We start from the raw sequence: 19,263 nt of genomic DNA, 5'->3' as shown, positions 1-19,263 counted from the left end.
GAGTGGGAGGGGTGGGGAGAAGAGCAATGACTTTGGGGTTGAGATAATCCGGTATAATGGGCTCTATTCACAATCAATTTCCGCATGCGGAAATCCAATTGTGGTAAATTACCGGCTGAAATAAGACCATCTTGACATTCACAAAGATTTCCGCATGTTTTTTTTCAGCATGTTGAAAAAGTGCAGGAAAAAGTTTGCAAATAATGCGCAAAAATGTCTGCAAAACAATAAAATTCACAAAGAAAAAGGGGCACATTATTTCTGCCTTAACTACCGATTTTATATCACCTACAAGTACCTGGTAATATAGTTTTCTTCCCATTGACTTAAATGGATTTTGAAGCCTTAAAGTGAATGGGTACTGTTTTAAAATAAAAAAAGTCAGATACTCACCTAAGGAGAGGGAAGGCTCGGTCATAATGAGCCTTCCCTCTCCTCTCCGGGTGCCCGGAGGATCCTCCGTTCAAATCCCCTGTCACGGGGACTTCGGGCTCCCGAAGATGGGCCGCTCCATCCTACGCACGCGCGAGTGCGTCATAGACCCGCGTGAGTGCGTCATAGAGGGCGCTCGCGCATGCGTAGTATGGAGCAGCCCGTCTTCGTGAGCCCGAGTGCTCCCGAAGACTTCCGAAACCTCCCTTCGGCGGCTGAAGTGGCAGTATTTGACCGAACTGGTCAAATACTGCTACGGGGGATCCTGCGCGGTACCGGGCACCGGGAGATGAGAGGGAAGGCTCATTAGGACCGAGCCTTCCCTCTCTCCTTAGGTGAGTATCTGACTTTTTGGTTATTAAAACAGTACCCATTCACTTTAAGCACTGTGTTTGCTGGCCTTTAATTTTTTATTGTGACCTTTTTCCGCATTTTTTTTTTTTTTATAACAACTTGAATTTTATTGAGTTTGAAAGGTTAAACAAAGTTACAGGCATAATAACTTGGATTAGCTGATACAAGTATCTGTTGAAAAATCATATGATACATAACTGTGACTTGCAATTCTAAATGAAGCTAAAAAATTAACAAATAATTAAAATAAAGTAAAAAATAAAGAACCAACATATAGCATTGGAGTTACCAGCAAAAATGTTTCATATCGAAATGGTGTACCATAGGTGGTATCAGTAATAAAAAAAGACTATGTCTAGAGAAAAAGAGACCTACAGATATATTGTGGAGGATATTGCCCGAGAAGTCAGCTAGTTATAGGCCCAGATGGATTCCTACATGGGAAGGATAAGAGACAGTCGTGTTCATGGGTTGATCATTGTTAACTGTGTAACCCAGGGGTTCCGGACCATATAATATTAGTTAGATAAGGTGACTTTTCCCCATACTTCTTGTGTTTAAGAGATCTTTCCATCTGGAAGTTAAAGTCAACCTGATTTTGTAATTGTGGTAAAGTGGGAATTTCTTTTGAATTCCAATTGGAGGTAATAAGACTTCAAGCCACACATAAAGATTGAGAGACTAGAAGTCTATATTTAATTGGGATAGACATTATTCCCACGTGGAGGATAGCAAGTTGAGGTGTAAGATCAAAATGGTACCGCATAATCTTTTGCAACTCCTGGGCTATGTTTGTTCAAAAGGGTTTAATTTTAGGGCATTCCCACATTATGTGTATTAGTATACCAATACCATTACAGTCACGCCAACAATTTGGGGAGTATTTAGGAGAGAAGTTGGCCAATTTCCTAGGCGTGAAATGCCACTTTAGTAAAATTTTTGGAAATGTTTCTCTATGGGTAATACAAGAAGAAAAATGATTGATGGCTTGAGTGGAGGTAATTATATCAGAGTATTCTATAGAGCATTGTAGATCACGTGCCCAGAAGTTTATGTACTTACGTAATTGGTTATGACTAGTGTTATTTAGTTCCTTATACCATGTTGATATTCTACCTCTGATTTCTATGGGAGAGGCCTAAAATGGAGCAAAGTGTTTGGAGATAACTGGAAGTGAGAACTTTTGTTCAGTTATCAGGTGCCTGATACGTAGATACTTAACCACTTCGCCGCCCGGGTACAGTATATCTACGCTCCTTTGGACTTCAGTTCCCCGCCTGGAGCGTAGATGTACGTACCCCCCGCCGCTACCTCCACTGCCCGGGCCCCCCCTTCGCATGCTCCCGCGATCGTGCACGCCGCCGCTCGCTTGTCCGGAGATCAATGAACAGGAAAATCCATTCCCGTTCGTTGATCTCTGCCCCCCAGCAATGATCGGCTGCCTCTATGAGAAGACATAATTTAAACGGTGTAATAACCGGGACAAATGGGCAAATAAGTTACATGGATATTAATTACAGTAGCATGCATTATTTAAAAACTATAATGGCCAAAAACTGAAATTTTTTTCCTATTTTCCCATTAAAACACATTTAGAATAAAATAATTCTTGGCATAATGTCCCGCCTAAAGAAAGCCTAATTGGTGGCAAAAAAAACAAGATATAGTTCATTTCATTGCGATAAGTAATGATAAAGTTATAGGCGAATGAATGTAAGGAGCGCTGAAAGGAGAAAATTGCTCGGATGCTAAAGGGGTAAAACCCCTCAGTTGTGAAGCGGTTAAATAAGTCCCTGCACGAGATATTAAATTTATTACAGAGCTCTGGAAATTCAAGTAGTTCTGGTTTGTTAGGTGAGAATAAATATGTTATAAAGGAAAGATCAGCTTCCTTGCATTTTTTTAGGTCCAGGTCTGGGGTCATTAGGGAGAGGGACTCAATAGGAAGCTTGAGTGTAGTGGTTTCTGTATTTGAACTAGAAGTATTTAAAAAATATGACCTAGCTGCAAATGTGGCTTGGATTGGAGGAAAAAGTGATTTCTGCTTGTGGGCTTTTAATATAAGGAGTGACAATGTTTGTAGGAGGTTATTAGGGGAAGAAGCTTCTTCTATATGATGCCATTTCTTAGGAAAGTTGTTCTCCACCAATCCTTAGATGCATCTAGTAGACATGCATAGAAGTAAGATTTTAGGCAGGGGACTCCTATTCCACCCATAGATTTAGGGATAGTTAGAGTATTGCATGCTATTCTGTGTTTCTTCTTCCCCCATAGGTATTTAGCTACTATTTTGTAGAGTTTATTGAAAAAAGTATTAGGTAGAGGGATATGGACTGTTCTAAAAATATATAGGATTTTAGAGAGAGTTTTCATTTGGAAGGCTGCTACTCTGCCCAACGAAGATAATTCAAATTTCGATATGTTTTTCAGCTCTTTTGAGATAGTGGTTAGGAGTGGGAGATAGTTTGCTTCATAAAGCCTGTTGACTGTGCAGGGGAGGTTAATTCCAAAGTAGGGGAGGAATTTTTTAGCCCAGTGGAAAGGGAATTTCATAGAAATGTGTTGTTTTAAGGATTGTGAAATATTGATTCCTAACATTAGAGATTTGTTTTCATTTATCTTGTAGTACGATACTGCTGAATATTTATTTAGGGTGTCTAATATATATGGTAGGGATTTCAGGGGATCTGTCACTGAGATAATAATGTCATCTGTGAAGAGCCCTATTTTATTAGTTTGGTCATGGATATCTATTCCCAAGATATTGTGATTCATTCTTATTGCTTCTGCTAAGGTTTCGATTGTAAATACAAAGATAAGGGGCGATAATGGGCAACCTTGGCGGGTACCATTCGTAATAGGGAATTTTTTGGAATAAAAGCCTGCCATGTTAACTATAGCCGAGAGAACCGAGTATAAAGCCATTATAGCTGACAAATCTATTCCAAATTTAAAAGAACTTCTTTGATAAATCCCCAGTGCACTCGATCAACGGCCTTCTCTGTGTCTAGGGTACTCCGTGACTGAGTAGGTTGATAACCCTTCTCGTTGCGTCTGTAGTTTGCCTTCCCTTGGTGAAGCCCACCTGATCCCAATCAATTAGTTGGGGGAGAATGTTAAGGAGCCTGTTGGCCAATAGTTTAGCGCAGATTTTTAAATCTGAATTTAATAAAGAGATTGGTCTAGAATTGGCGTGTGAATCAGTAGTTTTACCTGGTTTGGGGATGACTGAGATAATTACTTGGAGTTGTTGTTCGGGCATAGAGCTTGATTGTGCAAAGGTAGAGAATAGTTCTAATAAATGGGGAGCTAGTGTTGTACTATATTCCTTGTAGTACTCATTGGAGAGACCGTTCGGTCCCAGGGATTTGCCAAGCTTCAGTGATTTCATGACTTTTAGAATTTCCTGTATCGTGAATGGATTATTAAGCGTTGATTGTTGTAGAGGGGGACAATTTGGGTAAATTGAGTGGTTCAAGAAATGTTTGGATATGCATTATGGTAGGTTGAGGTGTGGAGGGGTCATCTTCAAAGGGACACTACAGCAAAAAAACTGTAAAATGTAAAATATGTGCACACATAAACAAATAAGAAGTAATAAGAAGTACAATTTTTCCCGAGTAAAATGAGCCATAAATTACTTTTCTCCTATGTTGCTGTCACTTACAGTAGGTAGTAGAATTCTGACAGAAGTGAATCTCTTTATAGGGGATTCTCAGGGATATATTTATTTTATATATAAAAGCACTTGGTGAATGGCAGTTGCTTTGTCCAACTGCCAAAAAACTGTGTAGGGAAGTGTAACGATTGTGGAATTCTCTTCATGATCAGCACACAATACGTGCGCTGACACTGTGGAAATCCTCCATCAGCATATAATTTGAGGGAACCCAGCAAAAGGTGCAATGCACCTGTAGAGGGAAATTCCTGTCGACAGGTGGAGCTGTGGAGTGCAGAGGAACAGCTCCTCTGCCCTGCCACAGACGCCAGACAGGAATTGTACGAAGGGAAGAAACGCAGGGCAAGATAGCCCTGAAAGAGAGAGATCAAAGCGACAGAGGGTATGTGTGTCCACCAAACTAGTCGCCACCCTGCAACGATGAACACACAACCATGAAGATAAAGTGAGAAGGCAATCGCCAGAGATGGCGATTGCTAACAGCGACACAAGATCGAATAAGCACAGATGAGGAATGTATGTATGTCCACCAATCTAGCCGCCAACCTGCGACGGTGGACACACAACAGAAGAAACCAAGTGAGAACGCAAGAGAAGCGATTGCAGAAGAGAATGAGCACAGGGACAGAATGTATGTATGTGCCCCAATCTAGTCGCTAACCCGCGACGGTGCACATACAACAGCAGATATGAAGTAGGAACGCAATCGCGAGAGAGGCGATTGCCAGAGGTGACACAAGGCTACAGCAAGGCAGAGCACGAGAGTAGCAAAGGCACAGCAAATCATACAATGAGAAGATAAGGAAAATAACAAACGCTAACTAAACGCGAACACCGCACTCATTCGCAACAGTGCACGCGTTTATGCGCGGTCCCCGCGTGTTAAGCACAACAGAGACAAGCACGCCTAACTAACCACCAACAGACAAACACGAAACAGAGGACGCGAGCGCTTGCTTAACGGTTACCTCACCGAGCCTCCAGCAAGCATTCGTAGCAGACAAGACAGATACACGAAAACAGGAATAAGTGAGAGATACGATCCACTGCTCTTTCCGCCAGAGTGAGTGCGATCCAAGTATAGAAACAGAGCGAGTTGGATCCACTGCTCTTTCCGCCAGAGCAAGTGCGATCCAAAGTACAGCAAGAGAGATGGAGATCAGATGGATCCACAGCACTAGCGCAAGGCGAGTGAGATCCAAGTGAAGAAACAGAGCGAGCTGGATCCACTGCTCTTTCCGCCAGAGCAAGTGCGATCCAAAGTACAGCAAGAGAGATGGAGATCAGACGAATCCACAGCACCAGCGCAAGGCGAGTGCGATCAAGGCAAGACAGATCAGACGAGATAGCTGGTAGCAACCGCTGCTCCAGCTATACTCCAAGAACAAAGATCAGAACGACTTCCTGACGACCACCGCTGGGACAGGACAATCGCAACAGACAAACAAAACAGATATGCAATCCTAACTGCACTAGGGAACCTGCCTAGTGCAGTCCCAAGAATTACTCTAGTCTAATCTTCAACCAATGAGCAAGGCTGACACTCCCAGAGTGTTTCACAGGACTAACCCTTATGACCAGCCCAGGTCTGTGATATCACATGGTATATATAGAGCAAGCCTACAAAGGATGTGGCTAGGCAATCTGCATGACAAACGTATGCAAATTCCTCAGCAGCAAGTTGCAAAACTGACAAAAGGTCTCTCTTCCAGAGACCTGCAGAATGCGGACCTGAACAGTGGTCAAAAAGCTGCCTGCCTGTGCAGGCAGCCGAGCGGATCCTCACAGGAAGCAGGGAAGCTGGCCAGCATCATTGTTTAAATCCTTTTTCAGGAATATCTTTATAAAGAATAAAAGCCTTGCTGAGAATCCCCTATGAAGAGATGGACTTGTCCAAAACCTGTCACTTCTGTCAGATTTCTACTGCCTACTGTAAGTGACAGCAACATAGGAGAAAGGTAATTTATGGCTCATTTTACTCTGGAAAAAATTTACTTCTTATTTGTATATGTTTGCACATATTTTATATTTTACAGTTTTTTGCTGTAGTGCCCCTTTAAGGTTATATAGTGCGCTGTAGTAATCACTGAATGCATTGGATATTTCTCTAGGGTTATATAGAGTAGTTTGATTTGGCTTGTTTATGCCTCAGCAATCTGGCTAGAAAGGTACCTGCTTTGTTACTTTGAGAGTAGTATTTTAATTTTAGTTTCTTTAATTGGAGTTCATAATTGTCTATCAGATTCATTCTTAGTTCTTGTCTGAGGGTGAAGAAGTCTTTTTCTAGTTGTAGGGTGAATTTAGCTTTAATTTGACTTTCAGTATTTATGATTTTCTCAACGATCGAGTCTAAATGGAGCGTTTTGTTTTTCTTTACTCTAGCTCCTAATTGTATGAAGTAGCCTCGGATGAATGCTTTGTGAGCGTTCCATACTGTATTTATTCCAACCTCTGGTCCAGAATTAAAATAAAATATTCATCAATTTTTTCTTGAATGAGTGCTCTATGAGCAGCGTTGTGGAGGAGGGAAGAATTAATTTTCCAGAGGGGTTGATCTGTTCTATGGCCAGAGGAGGTGATAGAAACCGTGATGGATGCATGGTCAGACCATGTTATTGAGTTTATAGAGGCTTCAGTAATTTTTTGCAATGAGACTCGATCTGTGAGAAAAAAAGTCTATGCGGGAGAAGGATTTGTGGACATGCGAGAAGAAGGTAAAGTCTTTCTCCTCTGCATGTAATGACCTCCATATGTCATATAGATTTTCTTCCAGAAGTTTGTGGATGGAGGTACACTTCTTTTTGCCTTTGTGGGAGGTGTCTAGAAGGGGATTCACAATAGCATTAAAATCTCCTCCAATAATCAGAAGGCCTTTTCTGAGTTCCCTAACTTTGGCGAATACTAATTTAAAGAGACACTGAAGCGAAAAAAAAATTATGATATTATGATTTGTATGTGTAGCACAGCTAAGAAATAAAACATTAAGATCAGATACATCAGTGTAATTGTTTCCAGTACAGGAAGAGTTGAGAAACTCCAGTTGTTATCTCTATGCAAACAAGCCATTAAGCTCTCCGACTAAGTTAGTCGTGGTGAGGGCTGTTATCTGACTTTTATTATCTCAACTGTTCCTGGACTATTTACTTTTCCTCTGCTAGAGGAGAGGTCATTACTTCACAGACTGCTCTGAAAGACTCATTTTGAATGCTGAGTGTTGTGTAATCTGCACATATTATAGAATGATGCAATGTTAGAAAAAACACTATATACCTGAAAATAAAAGTATGAGAATATTTTCTTTGTTGCTAATCTTCTAGTAATTATTCATAGTACACAACCAATTCACTATATCATATATTTTTTTTTCGCTTCAGTGTCTCTTTAAGGAAGCTTTTTTGACCAGTGTTAGGAGTATAAATGTTGATCAGTGTAAATATTTCATCATTTAAAGAGCATACTAGAATTAAGAATCTACCCATGGGATCTCAAAGGTACTGCATGATCTTAACAGTCAAGGAGGAGTGAAAGGCTATTAGAACACCAGCCTTTTTTTTTCCTAGAGTTGGCACTATATATTGTAGGAAATTGAGGATGAGTACATAGAGGGGCCCTACCCTCAGCAAAAGTGGGTTTCCTGAGTGAATAATATTTGGGACTTAAACCTTAGGGCTTCTTTCCATAAGGAATTCCTCTTATATGGGGAACTCAGGCCATGGGAATTAATTGAGATAATTTTGATACCCATACTTGGTGTTATGGAATGGATTTATAAAGTTGTTGAACAACATCTTGTTTATGGGCTGAGATAAGTATATATAGATTATGCTGTAGGTTTGTTTAGTTTTAAGGGCTACTAGAAATGGGTTTAGATATAGCAATAAGGTACTGGATTTAGTATAATTGGTATTGTCTAGAAATAGTTGCATGATAATAATGATAAGACTAAGGGATCTGATTGTCTGCGGTAGGGGTACACCATAGGTACAATATGTTTGCAGCGGTGTGGTAACAGTTTTAAGGATTAGGTAAACAACATTGCGAAAACTAGTGGTTAGGTAAAACTATAGCCTAAATAAGTGAACACTAACAATCGCTAACAATTGGCCACCTGCAATCAGGGAGGGCTAGAGGATTGAGAAAGAAGAGTAAATGAGCACTAATAAAGAGCACAAAGCACTGTATACATTACAGTAAAAATTAGAGGTGCATGAAACCTTTAAATAAACTGGGTGTAGAAATGTGCTAGAATTCCTGTATCATGAACTACAAGAGCCATTTTACTCAAAAGACTATCTTATATAAGACTCTAATAATCTTAAACGGTTAAACATTTTAACAGGTCAAGAAGGTAGGTAAGATAACCAATGGATAAAGTGAGTTATTGCTATTTATCCAATATCCATTTGACCGACTATGTCAACTATTCAGGATGGTGAAGACATGGGTAGGGAGCGCAATGCCTTCGGGAATCGAGAAGGCGATGTTGTATTGTCCTTGAGTTTTTTGGTGTTGGATTTAGGTGAGGTATGCCATTCTTTATGGAGTCTCTTGTTTGAATTGGAGGAGTCCATTGGTAGGTCGTCTTGGTCGTCTAACACCTAGGTTCTCAACATGCGGTACGCGTACCCCAGGGGGTACTTCTGATGGGTCCAGGGGGCACTCGGGCTTGATATACTTAACCAAGAATAACAAATTTAGAGATTTAGAAAATTATAATTCTTATTTAAACAACATCAAATTAGTATTTTAGCTAATTAAAAGCAATAATAAATGCTTGCACATTGTTTAGAACCAATTATCATGTACTACGATTAAATATATATTTGTCAAGGGGTACTTGTGATCATGTTTACTATGCTAGGGGGTACTCGATGAGTACAGAGTTTTAAAAGGGGTACACACTTATAAAATGTTGAGAAACACTGTGTCTTCAGCAGTTGGAGGCCTTCCTGAAGGGATGTGGTTTGGACTTTCTGGTGGCCTAATTTCAGCTTCAACATGAAGGGGAATCCCCAAGTGTATTGTATAGCCTTGCGTTGGAGTATAGTGGTGATTGGTTTAAAGGAGTGTCTTTTGCCAGTGTTATTGGGAAGATGTCTGGGTAGATCTGGACTATATTCCCCTAATCCTGCTGTGCCAAGTTCCCTTGCTGCTCTGAGAATAGGGTATTTTGTTTCTCCATAGTGGAGTTATAAGATGATATCTCTTGGTTTATCTCCTGCTCTGGGAGCTTTTAAAGCTCTGTGGATGCGGTCAAAGCGGAAGAACTCATCGGGTTGGTCTGGCACTAGAGCTTTGAAGAGCGCAAAGGTGAATGACTTAATATCTATGATCGACTCTGGGACTGCTTTAAGGCGGAGATTATCTCGTCTGCCTCTGTTATCCAGGTCTTCAAGTTTTGAGTCTTGTGATAGCAATTGTTCATCATGTAGTGAAACTGTATCTTGTTTTACCACCTCTGCTGTTTCATCCATTTTAATTTCTAGGGAATGGTTTTTTTCTCCTAGTTCATCAATTTGAGCCGAGAGAGTTTCGGTGGATGCCCGGATCTCCTGCCTTAGTGTTTCCTTAATATCTGAGATCAAATCAGAGATATATTTTAAGGAAAAGTTCCTGTTGTTGGGAGCTTCTATATCATCTTCTGGGTCTTCCCCATTGTTATGGGCTTGGATAGGTGGGGTATTGGTGTTGTTGTTTTTTTTCTTTTGGTTTGAAGAAGTCCGTCTGGGACGCTGTGGCAGGTGCGGTTTTCCCAGCGTTGGCAGCCATATTGTTAATGATAGGACTAAGATCAGATGAGCTACAAAGGGGATGTTAGATTTAGAATGAAAAGTAGTGTTAAGGTCAGCTCTTATTGGATAGTATACATGTGCTCTGTGCAGAAAAGGTTACTGCATAATTACATATTTGGGTGTCAGAGTCCTCTTGAATGACACTTATCTCCCTGAAACGTTACAGCATTAGAGTATAAGGAGGAGCTGGGAGATTGGAGGAGTGTATGGGAGGATGGAGGAATCCCATAGAGGTAGTTGGACAGGATTCTAAGTTCCAATAAGTTTGGTACTGTGCGGCCTAGTTCACAGGAAAAAGCCTGGGACTCTATTTGCTGATGCGGCCAACAAGAAATAAAGACTGGTGCGGTAATCCGCCTGTATAAATCTTCCACAGAGGGGATTTTTGTTAGGGTGTGATTCTGCAGGACTTTATTGGGGCTATATGAAGAAGTCGGTGTTTTAGATGGATAGAGAGCAAGGGAACAGCGTTCTGCTTCAGGCTAGTGTCTGTGGAGCTGCATCTATAGAGTGGCCTTGGGTCTGCTCTAAAGTTCCTGCGGGTGATGAGCTGTGTCTGTTGTGGGTTTGGATGCTGGCCGCTAAATGTCTGGATGGCAATGAGGAGGTTGCGGCTGGAGCATTAGAGAAGAGTAGCCACCCACCATTAGTGTTAGGCCACTCCCCTCAGGTTGAGGCCTAGTAGCTGTGAGAAGCCGGGGACTAAATTAGTAAACTCGTCCGGCGGGCAGTCTATGTACAGCGCGGAGGAAATGGAAGTTAGCGGAGAGTAGAGCCGCTGTATTAGTTGGTGCGCTGGATGCCTGGGGACCTTATATCTTCATGTGGTAAGGTCGGATGGAGCCCAGAGAAATCGGGCTGAAAGGAAATCTGTGGTCCGTGCAGCCTACCTTGCGTTATGGCTGCCCCGCGGGATCTCTCTGTCAGCTGGACCCGGCTCAGGAGGAAGATTGTAGCCTCGAGGTATAGGAGAGCTGAATCGCACGGAAAGTGCAGGGATTAGTCACCCGGGGAAGGAGGATTAGTTGAGATTTCTGTGGAGCTTGAGGTGAAAGACGTCTTGCCGCCATGCCTCGTAGGCCACGCCCCTTTTTTCCGCATGTTTTACCGCCTGATTACGCATGTTTCTGCATTATTCCCGTATGCAGAAACCAAGCAGAAAATGTTAAGTGGATGAGGAAAAAAATGTGGAAATTACCGCTGCCGGTAATTTAGCAGTAAAAAATTCATTACCGCATGTGTGATTGTGAATAGAGCCCATTGTCAGAAAATGCATTTTCTATGTAATATAAGGGAAACTAGATGTGAAAATCTAAAATTGCACACCAAGACGCTGGTCCCCGAAAGTATAGAAATCTGCAAAACTGTACCGGATATTTAAACTTCCAGGAGGTAATCCCGAGCATAGCTCAGTTAGGAATTTTATGCTGGGGTATCTTAGAACAGAGCCCTGCAGCTTACCTGGGTGCCGGGCGGCGATGGGCACTGCTGCGCAGGACTCCAGGACTCTTCTGCCGGCCACCGGGATCCCCATCTCCTCTCTTCTTCCTCCTGGATCCCGGAGAGCCGTCGGCCAATCACCGGTGGTGCGGCGTGCGGTCAGTTTAAAGTGGATCTGTACTCTTGCACAGTACAGAAGGAAAACATAGAGAAATGCACCCTGTATGTATATAGGGAGTTTAGCCTGTCTAGTTACCCATCATCTGTGCCTATTAAAAAAAATCTGGACCTGAACTCTTGCACAGAAGGAAGGAAAACAAAGAAATTTAACCTGTATGTATTTATAGAGTTTAGCCTGTTTAATTCCCCCTCATCTGTGCTTAATTACTACCGGTAATTGCATATCAGAAAGTGGACCTCAACTGTTGCACAGGACAGAAGGAAAACAGAGAAATGGAGCCTGTATGTATGTAGAGAGTTTAGCCTGTCTAATTCCCCCTCATTTGGCTCTAATCACAAGTTGTAATCTGATCTCTCCCCGTGTCACCTGACTGCCACGGCAGAGATGTCAGATAAGCTCATTTGAAAGCACAAGATGTTAACAATATAGCCATTTGGTTTCAAACTGCTTCTGAGCTAAGTGTCTGCTGATCTGCCTGTTACCGATTTTTACCTGAATATTGACTACTCTATGTCCGCCGCCTGTAATAATAATAATTCCTTTTTTTGTATAGAGGTTTTCTCCTGTCGGACTCAAAGCGCTTGCGAGGCAGCAACTAGAGCGCATTCAGTAGGCAGTAGCAGTGTTAGGGAGTCGTGCCCAAAGAACTCCTTACTGAATAGGTGCTGGCTTACTGAATAGGTGTACTGACCTCTGCCTGGATTTTGACAACTCTCTGCTTGCCGCCTGCACCGGCCTCTTCCTGGATTTTGACTACTCTCTGCCTGCCGCCTGCACCGGCCTCTGCCTGGATTTTTACTGCTCTCTGCCTGCCACCTAAGACTGATAGCAAAGGGAAAGAGTCCAAAAGGAATCAAGCTTTTACTGCCCCGATTGTGATGTGCCATTCCGTTTTAAAATATACCACATGCAGGAGGTGTATTAGGTATTTCCATATGTTTCCATGGCAGCACAGTCGGGTTAAGTCCCCGCCCACTTGACCCCACAGGACCCTACCTATAAATTTCTCCCATGACTCCCCCCCCCCTTAGTCTTTTTTTCGTCCTCTGCATCACCGATCCTACAGGACCTTGCCATGCCATGCTGAACTACAAATAAGTAGGAGATAACAGCTTCTTACCTTACCGTACAGGTTCAGCCTCTCCTGTATGATGGCCCCAATGTAAAGTCTAAATGGCTACTGAGCGGGCACTCCATTGCTGATCTTGGAGATAGGAGCCAGGGTGAGGTAAATCCTCCGTGTTGGCCACCTATAATACTTCCCTTTCTGTGTGGCTAAATGTCACCATGCAGCCTGTTCCTGTGCACGGAGAGCGGCTGGGCGCCTTAGCGTGCGTTCCAGCATAAAGTAAATGCTGGCTGTCTCTATTCTGGGCTGGGGGCGGAGCGTCACTTCCGGTTTTTAGTTCCGCCCCTTCCTGCTGTTCTAGGCAGCTCATTGGTCTCAGGATCCTTCTGGCCCTCGCTCCTGATTGGTGAAAGAGCGGAGGAGGGCTATTTGAGCAGAGCAAAGCGTAGCTCTCGTTCCAGTCTCTCTGCATCTTAGGAGAGGCAGGTCGCGCTGCAGCATAGAGGAGAATATTCCATTTACCCTTCTAGCAGTGGTAGGATAGGCTCTTTTGGGAGGCAGATAATCTTTAGCTATATTTATATTTATACTGTTTCTTTCTTCTTTGATTACAGTAGGTGCTGTAATTATGGAACAGGATCTGCAGCATCATATCGATCAGTTACAGGTTATTAGGTAAGAAGCTAGAGCAGTTTTCAGGTAAGTCTTTTTTCCCTACAGGAAAAGAGTGCTAGACTGACTGTCTATTGTTGCATCGTTGCAGCCTGCCGGAGGAACTACTGGTGCAGCAACCTGGTCCGTCCTGGGCAGTATCCGTGGAGAAGACGGTTGCCCCGAGAGAAAGATCTAAATCAAGATCCCGATCCAGACGGAGATCAAGCAGAGATCGATCTCGTAGCAGGTCACGATCCCGCAGGCATTCATCTCGTAAAAGAAGACGCCTCAGCAGATCTCCAAGTAGAGACCGATATTATCACAGGCCATCAGAAAGAAGATGCTGGGCTTGTGGGGATAGAGTTATACCCGGCAAGAGAGTCTGCCATTCTTGCTTCAGCTCAATGTCAAAGGACAGGGAAGAGCCTAAGGATGTTGCACTATTGATCAGAGAAGCCGTACAAGAGTCGATGGCTCAGTATATCGCATCACTACCCCAGGCACAAGCTCCACCTGCTGAAAATACGATACCAGAGAACGATCAGACTCAATCACAAGAAACAGAAACAGACCAACCAGAAGTTGGATTCAACTTTAGTCTAGTGCAACCCTTTATCGCATCAGTAAGAGAAGCCTTACAATGGCAGGAGGAAGAGCCGCAGGCATCCACTTCAACAAATCAAAAGGAATACTACACACATTTAAAAAAGTCATCTAAACCGTTCCCACTCATTGACGCAATTCATCAGGTCATAGTGGACGAGTGGAAGAAAACGGAAAAGAAAACGGTCTTGTCGAACAAATTAGGTAAACTCTACCCGATGGAGGAGAATAGGCTCACCTCGTTGGACGAACCCCCTAAGGTGGACGCCTCGGTGGTAGGTTTGGCGAAGCATATAACCCTGCCAAGAGATGACGCGGTATCATTCAAAGATCCACTAGATCGTAGAATGGACGCAGAGTTCGAAAAGTCATACACATCATCAGGAGGAGCATGCAAACCAGCAATCGCTCTAACATCTATTTCTAAAGCCTTAAAAGTATAGATAGATAATATAGAAGAAGCCTTACGATCAGACGCAGACAAGGAAGCCATAATCGCTGCCCTGGACGATATTAAGCTTACAGCAGACTTCATGGGGGAAGCCGCAGTGGACATCCTAAGATGTTCAGCCAGGGCGATGCTACATGCAGTAATAGCAAAAAGAGCACTATGGCTAAAGAACTGGTCGGCAGACGCCAATTCTAAGCAAGATTGGTGCAGAATACCATACGACGGTAAGAATCTCTTTGGCGATGAAATGGACACAGCAATACGCCGTGTCACCGGGGGAAAATCTGGAATTATTCCACAAGATCGCATTTCGCGAAGGCCAAACTACCAAAGAAACACATTCCAGAATAGATACAAGAACAAGATTAACACACGTCCATTCAGGAATTACAGACAAAACTGGGCAGAGTTCTCAGTCTTCATTACTGCGATTGAACAAACAGAAGAAAACCTCTCAGCCAGCTACACAAACGAAGTCTTTTTGATATACAGTCCATCCAGAGTCCAGTAGGTGGAAGGCTACAAGAGTTTGGAGACGTCTGGACGGATCACATCCAGAATCACTGGGTAATAGACACAATTACTCAAGGCCATCGATGGAAGTTTATGAAACACCCACCAGATATCTACAAACCAGTGCAACATTCCAAAGGCTGTGGAAAAAAGAACGATATTACTACAGTATGTTCAGGAGTTGATTATAAAAAAAGCGGTGTGTGCAGTCCCACCTGGGCAGAGGGGGCAAGGCGTTTATTCACCTCTTTTTCTAGTGAAGAAAAAGACAGGCAAACTAAGACCGGTCATGGACCTGAGAAAACTAAATTAATTCATTCCTGTTCACCATTTCACCAAAAGTCTCGTCCTCTTTTCACTTTAATCAACACTGGACTTTACCCACATTCTGGGAGGAAAATAGTCCAAGCCCACATCCCTTGGATGTAGGACTAGCACTTAGAACTTACCTTATCAAAACGAAAGAAATTCGTAAAACAAACAGATTATTTGTTATACCCGCGGAGTATAGAATAGGCCAACCGGCTACAACAAGGACAATCGCCCAGTGGCTGGTAAAAAACATCCAGTGTGCATATAAAGCAAAGGGTTTGACCATCCCTGAGCAAATTACGGCACACTCAACAAGGGGACTAGCTGCTTCTTGGGCAGCCTTTAATAAAGTGCCAATAGACAAAATTTGTCAGGCAGCCAATTGGTCATCCACTCATACTTTCATGAAACATTATAAGGTTGATCCAACAGCAAATTCCTCATTGAGTTTTGGCATATCTGTATTAAATGTGAAGTAACATTAAAATTATGTTCAGCATTGCACCTCATCCCTCCCTGTTTTCTGTTACTAGTTATCTCCCGACTGTGCTGCCATGGAAACATATGGAAAGCGGAAAATTGTATACTTACCTGCCGGTAATTTTCCTTTCCAGATGTGTCCATGGCAGCACAGGGCTCCCTCCCTGAGATTCGGTGATTCCGAGTCCGAGTTTCAAGACTAAGGGGGGGGGGGGGGGAGTAATGGGAGAAATTTATAGGTAGGGTCCTGTGGGGTCAAGTGGGCTGGGACTTAACCCGACTGTGCTGCCATGGACACATCTGGAAAGGAAAATTACCGGCAGGTAAGTATACAATTTTCCGCTATATATGCAGGGTCGGTCCGAGGCAGAGGCTAGAGAGGCTCCAGCCTCAGGGCACAGTGTAGGAGGGGGCGCACAACTCACTCAGCTATTATTCCCCTATTGTGTTTTAAGCATAGAGAAATAGGAAAGGGGGATAAATGGCAGTGACTACAAGCCAGATAACTAGAGATTAAGGTGTTGGGGGCCCTGGGGTGCCTCTTAGTCTAATAGCAATCAGTGTGTGGTGGGAGGGATGGAGGGGCGCACGTTGGTGTTTCAGCCTTGGGTGCTGAAGGACCTTCTCCCAGCTTTGTATATACAGTATGTAGATAATGTAAAGTCTGGAGCCTTATTTGTACAGTTTCACTATTTTTTAAGTTTATTCATAAATGTAATTATTTAAACAACTTTGTGTTTTAGTCTTTTATTGTATGCAGGATGTCTACAAGACCTTTATTCTGGAGCCCTCAAATTCTTGAAATTTTTTTTACTGCTTTTAGACCCATAAATCCAGACAGAAATCAATCGCCAGGGAAGTTAAAAAGTAACTGTAGTGAAAATAACAATAAATAACATTGTTTATGGTTTACAATATTCATTATAGATGATTTAGTCAGTGTTTGCCCACTGTAAATTATTTCCTCTCTCTGATTTATATTTTGAAATATATCACAGGTGGTGACATCTTTAGTTCTGCCAGGTTAGCTGTACGGAATGTTCGTTACTGAGAGTTCTATGCACAGAGTGCCAGATTTATCAAAGCATTACCGACAGTGTTTTCCTTCTAAAACTGTTCTAACCAGCAGAAGTACTGTTCTGCATGATAGTAAGAAACTTCCCAAAGCCTACGTAATAGCAGCAGTTTAGCGTGCATTTCTAGAGCTCCACTACAGTTAAGAAAAGTGCAAATCCATTCCTAAATGGCTGCAGATTAAGAAGTGCTCAATAGCAGTTCTACAGATAGTGCAGTCTAGATGTGATTTGTGAAAGGCTCCTCCCCCCTCATTCAGAGCCTGCTGACAGCAGATGTGTCGGTTACCTTAGCAACAGTAATTTCCCTCACACACTGCACTGCCTGAGAGACCTTCCTAACTCCTCCTATTCTTAAAGAGAATCTGTATTGTTAAAGTCGCACAAAAGTAAACATACCAGTGCGTTAGGGGACATCTCCTATTACCCTCTGTCACAATTTCGCGCTCCCCGCCGCAGTAAAAGTGGTTAAAAACAGTTGTAAAAAGTTTGTTTATAAACAAACAAAATGGCCACCAAAACAGGAAGTAGGTTGATGTACAGTATGTCCACACATAGAAAATACATCCATACACAAGCAGGCTGTATACAACTTTCCTTTTGAATCTCAAGAGATCATTTGTGTGTTTCTTTCCCCCTGCAGCTATCTTCCACTGAAGTGTCAGGCTGTTTCTTCCTGCAGAGTGCAGACAGCTATGCCTGTATGTAATTCCTCAGTATGTGAAAGCCCAGCCAGCTCAGAGGAGGGTTTATCCAGCTTGTAAAAGATAAGAGAGAAGAGAGAAGCTGCCCTAATCTAAATAATACACAGGCAGTTTGCAGAGAGGGGCCTGGAGGGGGAGATGCATCACAGAACCACAACACTGAAGAACTTGGCAGCCTTCCAGACACAGGCTGACAAGTCTGACAAGAGAGAGATAAGTTGATTAATTACAGAGATGGTGATAGTAAAACATGCTGCAGTAAGCCAGAACACATTAGAATAGCTTTTGGAACTTGTAGGATGATAAAAAACAGGATGCAATTTTTGTTACGGAGTCTCTTTAACAGTTTAAGAAGGAATCTGAACTAGTTAGTGATTTCTTAGAATCTCTGAGACAATGCTGCATGGATCTCTAAAAGCCTACTAATGTTTTGTCTCAGGCACTCTTGATAAATGTACCCCACAGGGAGCTACTGCTTGCTTGACAGTTGGAAAAGGCTGTTTTTTCCCACAATGCATTGAGGTTCACAAACAGTAAACTGTCGGGAACTTGTTCATGACATCACACTGGGGGAGGGGTTTCACCACAATATCAGCACCCCCCTCCCCCATGATTATCTATTTGAGAAAAGGTAAAGATTTCTCCTGGGAAAGGGAGTATCAGCTACTGATTGGAATGAATTTCAATCCTTGGTTATAGTTCCTTTAAGTATAAAAAAATTGCAAGATGAGTTTCTGATCACCTCTTTACTGTACTAGCAACACTAACACAACTTATATTCATGTAGAGAGAGAGTAGCAGAGTTGAGATCATTTGGAATAAAGTTTAATTCAAGTTTACTTAAATATAATATGAAGTTAACAAAATCTTCCATATTCCTCTAAGTTGCAGTTTTCCTGTTACATCAGTTGGAGAGTTGATCTGGAGCTACAGCCACACAACATTAGACAGGAGACTAGAGTGGCACTGCTGGTCTCCATGGAAACTGATGCTGCACACACTGACCTCCCGGATGAGCTTGGCCTCCCCATGCTGGATCTCGTAGATCTGGAGGACGCCGCTTCCTCGGGCCAGGTTGCCCAGACACACGAACTTGGCGCTGCAGGGGATCCATTTACAGTCAAACAGCGTATAATTCACCGATTTCTGCACGTGAGCGATGATCTGCGGCTTCTCCAGCGGGGAGGACATGGTTCTGTCACCCACAGACCCAAACACACAGTGCCCCGCCCCCACCACGCAACAACACACAGTGCCCCGCCCCCCATTACACAACCCAACGGATCCACAGAAGTGCGGCTGTCCTTTCTGCGCCTGTTCCGAGGGACGCCGTCATGTACGTGGTTTTCTGAAAAAATAGCTGAGACGAGAATTACCTGGAGTTTACCCGTGTTAGAGAAAAGATTTCGTGATAGAGTAAAATGCAATTTCACCAAAGTCTCTTTCGGAACTTTAAACAGGCAGTTTAATAGACACCTCACAGGACCTGCACAGGAAATGGCTCCCCAGTGACGTCATTTTGAAAA

General features: G+C 42.9%; 1 protein-coding gene across 2 annotated transcripts in view; it reads right to left on the bottom strand.

Moving 5' to 3' along the window:
* DNAAF10 (dynein axonemal assembly factor 10) overlaps positions 1-18,965 on the bottom strand; it is an 89,010-nt gene extending 70,045 nt beyond the window's left edge. For both annotated transcript variants that reach the window (XM_068279600.1, XM_068279601.1), the window contains exon 1: positions 18,743-18,965. In XM_068279600.1, coding sequence (XP_068135701.1) covers positions 18,743-18,928 — 186 coding nt within the window. In that variant the 5' untranslated portion in view covers positions 18,929-18,965. The remainder of the gene's footprint in view (positions 1-18,742) is intronic.
* Between the last annotated feature and the right edge of the window lie 298 nt (positions 18,966-19,263).

The sequence above is a fragment of the Hyperolius riggenbachi genome, chromosome 4 (assembly GCF_040937935.1).
Source record: "Hyperolius riggenbachi isolate aHypRig1 chromosome 4, aHypRig1.pri, whole genome shotgun sequence".
In the NCBI taxonomy this organism is placed as follows: domain Eukaryota; kingdom Metazoa; phylum Chordata; class Amphibia; order Anura; family Hyperoliidae; genus Hyperolius; species Hyperolius riggenbachi.
This window is presented reverse-complemented; position numbering and strand designations above follow the sequence as displayed.